At 36.9% G+C, this 7,564-nt stretch overlaps 1 protein-coding gene across 1 annotated transcript; it reads right to left on the minus strand.

Annotated features, from left to right (window-relative positions):
* Positions 1-2,056: 2,056 nt before the first annotated feature.
* On the minus strand, positions 2,057-5,786 carry LOC142356192 (uncharacterized). The gene is made up of 2 exons (XM_075408148.1): positions 5,257-5,786; positions 2,057-4,886 (listed from the first exon to the last, which is right to left on the minus strand). The coding sequence occupies exons 1-2, from the start codon at positions 5,784-5,786 to the stop codon at positions 2,057-2,059; spliced, it is 3,360 nt and encodes a 1,119-aa protein (XP_075264263.1).
* Positions 5,787-7,564: the final 1,778 nt, after the last annotated feature.

The following is a 7,564-nucleotide window of genomic DNA, read 5'->3' on the forward strand; positions in this document are numbered from 1 at the left end:
AATTGTTTGTTGTTCCGAGCCTTTTTTCTTGGTGGAGGAACTATATATTCACATGTTTTTTTTCTTCAGTCAGTTTTGGCCAATCAAAATATTCGTGGTGCTGGGTTGTGATTGGCATCAACAGAACCCGCTCGGACACCTAAACTATGGAATTGGAAAGATTTTGAATTTCGTTTCTTCAAGGCAGCTATCGAATTTCAAAGATTTGTGAACAGTGGAATTATATCCGTTGTTTTTGTTCTCGTTTTAAACAGAATTTTTGCAAAATGTATAACTTTGTATGCGGAGCATTGAATCCGGAACAAAAGTTTTAGTACCGATTGTCACTGAACCAGAATGACGCTCGCCTCTACCAATAATTATTTGTTGAACAATATTTACATGACGTCACAGTTATTACTGCCTATGTCTTGATCAAGCGCATCAGTGAATTTTTGCAAAATGTATCTTTAATTTTGCTCAAATTTTTTAATTTTAAATAACAAAAAGCGCTTTTGGTTTTGTCTAAAGACAAAGAAAATGGTTGCTGATTCCTTTTGGCCGATCATTTTGCATATATTTGTATATGTATATATATATATATATATATATATATATATATATATATATATATATAAGTAGTAATCATATCTGCCATGTTACTGGAGGGGGGGGGGGTCCGGACCCCCCCCCCCTACAAGAACTTTCACTCTGTAAAAGTTGATTTCTTGTACTTTTGAAGAAACTTTGAGAGTCTTATTGTTTTACCTACTTCGATCTTTTGGATTGTAAGTTCATGTTATTTGAACTCTTGGGAAATAAATTTGGAGAGTTTGGAATATTTCCTTCCGCGCGCATGAGTGGGCTGTTATGCCTAATTTGAACTTTTATTGAGCTTTCGAAAGTGGGGATTGTTTAAACTTGTCAAGTTTTGTTTACGGTGGGGGATTTTATGTGGAATTAAATCAAAGCGGAGCGGGCTCTTGGAAACTGAATTTCAAAACAAAATTAAATTAGTGCGGTGTGTTTTATTGATTTTGAAATTAATTTGCTTCGGTGTATGAAAAGTGTTCCAATTAAGATAAAAGTAAATGTATGGCTGTGAAAGCAGTTTGGAAGTATAAATTTGGTGAGGGGAATAAAGCAGGGCCCTCGGTGTTAGAACTGAACCGTTTCTTGGCAAATGTTTGGAATAAATTCTTTTCTGCCTGTTAGGTTGAGATAAATGTTAAATCACCAAAATGAGCCTTCTGAAGAGACTATTTCCTATTTCTTCTCAATTGTATTGCGTCTACAGAGCGAACTAAGTGAAACTTGAAGCTATTAAAAAGAATGCCAGGACACAAATGTGAGACTTGTGAGCTCACTTTCAACAATTTTCAAGAAAAATTAAAACATTTCACAGAAAATCACAAAAACCGATATATAAAATATTGTTCAAGATGTCAGGAAGCCATTTATTTTCTTCCTCAGTTTACCAAGCATAAAAAGCACAACAAATTTTTTGAAACCAACCCATTATACTGTTCTCGATCTCTTGTTTCGGGGAAAATATTGGACCAAATTTGCCCTTTCTGCAGGCAAATTTTTTTTTTATAAACAGGAGCTCGAGAAGCATTTGAAAAGCTTTTGTCGGTGCAAAGTGCAAAGAATATCCGACAGGAGGACTGGGAAATTTCCTTAAAGTAAGTTTTCTTCTCACCAATTGTATAAAAATATCATTATTAATATTTATCTTTGTATTTTTAAATTTTCCGTTCTATAAAAGAAGTACTTATTACAATACAAAGAAAAATAACAGATTACTCAGTGTCAGAATCTACAATATAAGCACGGGCACGTTTAATCGAGATTACTGGCGATTCCTCATTTTCAGAGAGTGATACCTCTGAAGAGTTAGTAGATTCAACACTATCTATTTGTCTGAATAAGTTATTGCTTAATGTTGCTTGCTTCTTTTTGTTGCTGATGCTGGCTAATGTTTCATTCTCACTGCTTGAAGAGCAGCAATCTGGGTTTTCATCAGCTTCATTGAGAATGAACGGTTATTGATTTCCTGGTCAGACTCATCACTTTGTTACGATAAATTTGAAAGGTCAATAACATCATTCAACTCTTCATTAGAGTACGAGGGCTGATGAAAACCTGGATCGGGTGTTTCCCAGCCTGAGGCCTCCCCTCCTTCAGGAAGTTCAAACACGTTATAGGGTTCGTTCAATTCGTCTTCCCAGTCGGTTTCGGCACACAGTTTTTTTGAAACGTATTCATCACGCAAAGAAAAATGTCCGAAGGGCAGTGTTGTTTTTTTGTCTGTATTTATATATCTTTTGTCGTCGTATGCGCAGAGGGCAATTTTGTTCAAGCACACAGTTTGTAGTTGATGTTTAAGTGTTGATATTTTGATGTTTTCAAGTCTCACTACGTTGCTCGTCTCCAATGTCTCTTTGAACATTTCATGATTTAATTTGGCTTGCGCGAATTTTTTAGTTCCTTTCGCCGACATTTTGTTTTCACCATTACTAGCAACAATCGAGTAAAGTTTAGGCTTAAGGGCACAGAATTCTTCTATTGGCGTTCCTGCAAGTTCGTCTTTGAACTTAAGCACCACCTTGGCATTCGTTTTGTCATAGAGTTTGTGGTCGCTGGGGAAGTTTGAGAGATCAAAGTGTTTTTTCAGGGTAGAGTTTTTCGTCAAATCATCATAGAAACTATTCGTTTTAACTTTGTATACAAATGAGTCTGTATCTGAATACAGCAAACTGCACTCTGTTTGTTTTTTCATTACGTTGTAATGAAAATCCAACATAAACAGCTTTGAAAGCTCAAGAATGCTGGCTCCAATAATTGTTGGTTTGTTCCATACTATGGATTGGACTTTCTTTGTGATAATTGTTAGGTTCTCGTCTATGATTTTTATCGATGAAATATTTCCTTTTGATGTTGTTTTAAGTAGCTCCTCTTCTGTGCGAACAAATTTAACGGACACTCTATTTCTCAAACTTTCACATAGCTTGCCAAAAGTAGAGTTTGACATAAGTTTGTAGAAATCCTGATCAAGCTTAGAGCTAGCTTCTTGACGTTTCTGTGTGTTAAGTGCAATATAACTTGCTAACCACTTAGATTGATGAAACTTTACTGCTCGATGAACTCGGGTGACCTTAATTCCGCTATCAACATAGAATTTGAGGTTCCGGTAGTGAACAACATAGTTCTTCTTTGGGTGAAACGTCTGTCTCAACTTACTTGATTTCGACGAACTTAGACTTAGAGCACTTCTAAGAGTTGTCTGATAGTCACTAAGTTCTAGGGTATCAATTGGTTCCTTGTCGGGTATCAATGGGTAGTCTGCATGTTCATCATGTAGAGCATCAGGGTACTCTAGATCCACCTCAACAATGAAACCAACATCCCCTTCGTCGTCGGTCTGCAAAATCGTTTCTAGTGCAACATCTTCAATCAATTCAAACCGATTCAGGGGAAGAGGGAAATGCAACATGATTCCCCCGTAAAGGTTATTAGCATCAATATAAATGATTGATGAGACTTCCTTTGAGCTATCAAAGTTAGGCAGTAGAGTGTTGTTTGCAATCTCTAGTCTTGAACTGTAGATGGAGGACAGGCCTCCACGTATCATTTTCTCTGCCATTTCAAGGATCAGTCGGTCAGTCAACAGCTCAATTTCGGGCTTGCAGGTTTTCAGAAACGCGTTTCCAGAAAGGTTTGAAGCTGTGTAGAACTGTGCGCAGTCAAGGCCGTATGTGTCATAGCACACAGAACGCAGCTCCTCGAACCAGCATGACAGCTGTAGCACATCGCCAGTGAGATATAGCTCCAGGAATTCCTTCAGACTTTGGCAATTGAACTCGTTGAAGACAAAATTCAACTGATTGAGCTCCTCACTGGTAACATCAATTTTATTGTCTTTCAAACTGTTTTTCCAGTTTTCGAGACTGGGAAGAGAAAGTTCTCTCAGTTTTCTGAAGTCATTGACATACGAGTAGGGAAAACTTCCCTTTTTCTTCAACAAGTTGCGTCGCTCAGTGGTATAGCCTCGGTAAAAGTTGTCAAGAATACTGAATTTATTGTGAGGCAGAGTTTGTACAATTTTATCGAGGCTGCACGGCATAAACTTAAAACTGTCAATAAAGCGCATGTACTCGTAAACAGTGACTTCATCTCGCTTCCTTTTTCGTGTTTCAATGAATACACCAAAATTTAGTGCAATGAATTTTTCGTCGTTTGTCGGTATCACTTCAATTTTTGTTGACTCTGAGGCTGTATGCAAGGACTTAACTATGTGATGTAAGTCATAATTCATCATGTTGTGGGCAATTACGGGCGTGAAGTTGAGTGTTCGGCGCTTGAGGTTGCTTTCGTCGTGTGCGTAACCGATGAATTGACCACTGTAGTGACAGTGGTCTAACACTTTTTCGTTGTCATTGTTGAAAGCAACATCACAAATCCAACATCTCGAGAATGTACTTTTCAAAGGAGCGGCTCCAATAAATTTAGGAAATTTCCTTTTCTGATGGTAAAAGAACCTTGCAAGTTTTTCGATTTTTGTAATGAAGCGTTTCATACAATCGGGGCCTGTGTAAATGTCAAAATGTATTGGTTCAGGGTTGTTATGTTCGACCACAATTAAGCAGTAACTACACGGTAAATGGTGTTCCAAGGCACACGTGCTTGAAGTCATTGGGTTACTTTTTGCTGTTGCTACAGGCACAAGTAGAGATTCCAAGTCCAAGTATACTACAAAAGGTGAAAACCACCTCGCGGCGTAGTTTTCGAACTTTAACTTGTTGTTAGCAGGATCGGGCATCGTGATTTGCAGAGAATCATTTTCCAAACACGATTTCTGATGTGCTAATAGCACATCCGCTGACGAACAAATGTGAAAACAGTTCCTGCACAGCTCATTTCTATCACGATACTCTTTACCGTTGATTTTAGCGACAAGTTTCATCAAATTGATAATGAGTAAGTAGTGGTATGTCTGTTCGTTTTGTAGGAGCAACAAATCGAGTACGAATGGGAAATTTTTGCCTCGTGACAGCCTCAATGGTAGTAATTGCTTCGTCTGATACCTTAAATATGAAAAATCTCTGACTTTTTCTGGATAGTGAGGTTTTTTAAACAGCAAAATGTTAAGAACTGTTATGATGAACGAAAAATTTTTGTTCCCCTTTTTTTAACAACTTTTCGTTTTTGTTTTTGCTTTTTTTTACAAAAAAATAAAATCACATTTAAATACAGAATAATACGATCTGTTCTTACCTGAACACATTAACTTGTACTTCATTGAGTTCCTCAAACTTTGATATGTCCTGTAGACTCATTGGCATTTCAAAGTCCCCTTTCGGTTGCTTTGCTGATGGATTTTCTTTGCTGTACGTCAGAACGTTGGTGCGTGACCTGAAGCATGGTGTTGGCGGTTCTAATTTTTCCTTTTTGTAAACCAGATGGTATCCAGCTGTGTAGCAGTAAAGGAAACAGTTATCATCGTTTGCATTGTGTATGTTTAACAAGTTCGAATCTCTTCTTAGCGGATGTTCCTCATGAAACGGTATGAAACTGCTTCCCCGGACAGGCACATATTTGGCCAGCTTCAGGGAAACTTTGTCTATTGAAAGAAGCTGCCACCCACTTCCGTAGCTTGAAAACGAAACAAGTTTTGAAATAATGTTGTCGACAAAGTGTTCAAAAATTTCATCCGAAATCCCTGAATGATATACGATTCGTGTATTCGTATTGAAAAACACGCTCAATTTTTCTTGATCATCATCCAAAGGTTTCTGAAGCGTCATTTCCACTACAAGTTGAACCTTTTGTGGAAACTTGTGCGTGTGTTTTTGGACTGTTTTCGAAATTTCGCCCCGGTTCCTGAACAGATATTCCATAATGTCTAAATCCCCCTGGGCCGGCTCAAATTCGTAGTAGTTTACACCATTGCTAATTGAACAGACTGTTGGTCTAGACGTATCAAATTCGTGGGTTTCCAAGTCCAAAATGGGCAGACCATGCTCATTGTTTATGTGCTCTGCATATTCGAGTTTTGTTTGAAAACCTACGCGACAAGTATAGCAGACTTTTAATATGGGCTGTTGATGAGAAATATGAGAATGCTTACGCAGTGTAGGAAGACTTCTGACGTTCTCGAAGCACTGAAAACAGCTGAAAGTTGGTATATCTGGAAAAATTTTATGTATATTTTTCATATGCTTGTTAAGGGACCTTCTGTTGGAGAGCTGAGCAGAACAGTTTGGACACTGAACTGGCATACTGTACAGAAGTACGGAACGCAGTTTTAAAGCTTTGAATGGTGTTGAGACTTTTTGAATAATAGGGTAAGAAATGTAGAAAATAATGATTGATAACGTTAAGAATGATTTTGAGATATTTCTGAGTTGTGAGAGTTTTTAAAAAGCTTAGGAAATATTAATTTATATTAAAAGTCTGAAAAGCTTTCAAATTTTTTTGCAACCAAATAGAGGTATAAATTCTTTGCTTTATGTTTTCCAATTTATTAAAACTTTTTCACCCAAAAGTTGACGAACGGATAAAGCTGAATTTTCTGCAATCAAGTCAAGAAATGAAGTTTTGATTGCGTGGCACTACACGGGCTTCGTTTTAATTCTTGAGCACACCTCCAGTTTACAGCTTTAGGTAGTACAATGTTTTCTAACCCTGAGGGGGGGCGTAATTAAATATAATTCTTATCATGACAATTCGTAATATACAAATTTCAACTCTGTGTGAGACCTTTGTGTAAAACATAGGCAAAATATGGCAAGAAAAATAAATAGGCTTATCAGTTCTTCTTAAATATTGCATGTACTCCCATAATAAATTTTCTTTGTATTATGGAATTTGAGTTGTAATTTGAGTTTATTGCAGAAATATATATAAGAATAGTAAGAAAATTCTCTAGGCCAGTATATGCTGAGTTATTGTTAAACGTGTTGTAATGAATAATAGAGCAAAGTGAGAGAGTTTTCATTCAAATTGAGTGCAAACCTAACACTAAGTTCCCCCTTCGCAGATAACGAAAATTCTTTCCCCTTCAATGTTTGCTTGTTAATATCACTAGTCTTTTCATTAACCAGTAAACTTGATCGAAAATAAAATTTTACCCATTGGTTGTTGTAGAGCAGGGAGTGTCATATCAAAGGAAAACTGTTCATGAAATTGAACTCTAACCTAACCCCTGAACGTTTAAGATAACGAAAACTGTTTTATTTCCCCTAATTTTGGACTGTAATAAGCACAATCTTTTCGTAAACTGTAAAGTTGACTAAATTTAGAAACGTACTGAACGGTTACTGTAGAGCAGGGAGTGTCATATCAAAGGAAAAGGTTTCATGAAACTGAACTCCACCTAAATCCTGAACGCTTCAGATAACAAAAACTGTTAAACTTCCCAATTTTTGGGCTCTGTACTAAACACAATCTTTTCATTAAACAGTAAAGTTGATTATATTTAGAAACGTACTGAACGGTTACTGTAGATCAGGGGAGGGTCAAGTCAAAGGAATGCCTTCTGCTCAGCAAATATATGCATAGTAAACGAAGTATTTTGAACAAA

Source organism: Convolutriloba macropyga, unplaced genomic scaffold, assembly GCF_964194025.1.
Source record: "Convolutriloba macropyga unplaced genomic scaffold, txConMacr16.3 SCAFFOLD_892, whole genome shotgun sequence".
Lineage (NCBI taxonomy): Eukaryota > Metazoa > Xenacoelomorpha > Acoela > Convolutidae > Convolutriloba > Convolutriloba macropyga.

What these genes read in the sequence shown, in the direction of transcription:
- LOC142356192 (XM_075408148.1), bottom strand. Translation starts at nt 5,786, where the DNA reads ATGACGCTTCAGAAACCTTTGGATGATGATCAAGAAAAATTGAGCGTG. An exon ending in GTACAAGTTAATGTGTTCAG is followed by an intron (nt 4,887 to 5,256) that starts GTAAGAACAGAT and finishes TGAGCTGTGCAG; the next exon opens with GAACTGTTTTCACATTTGTT.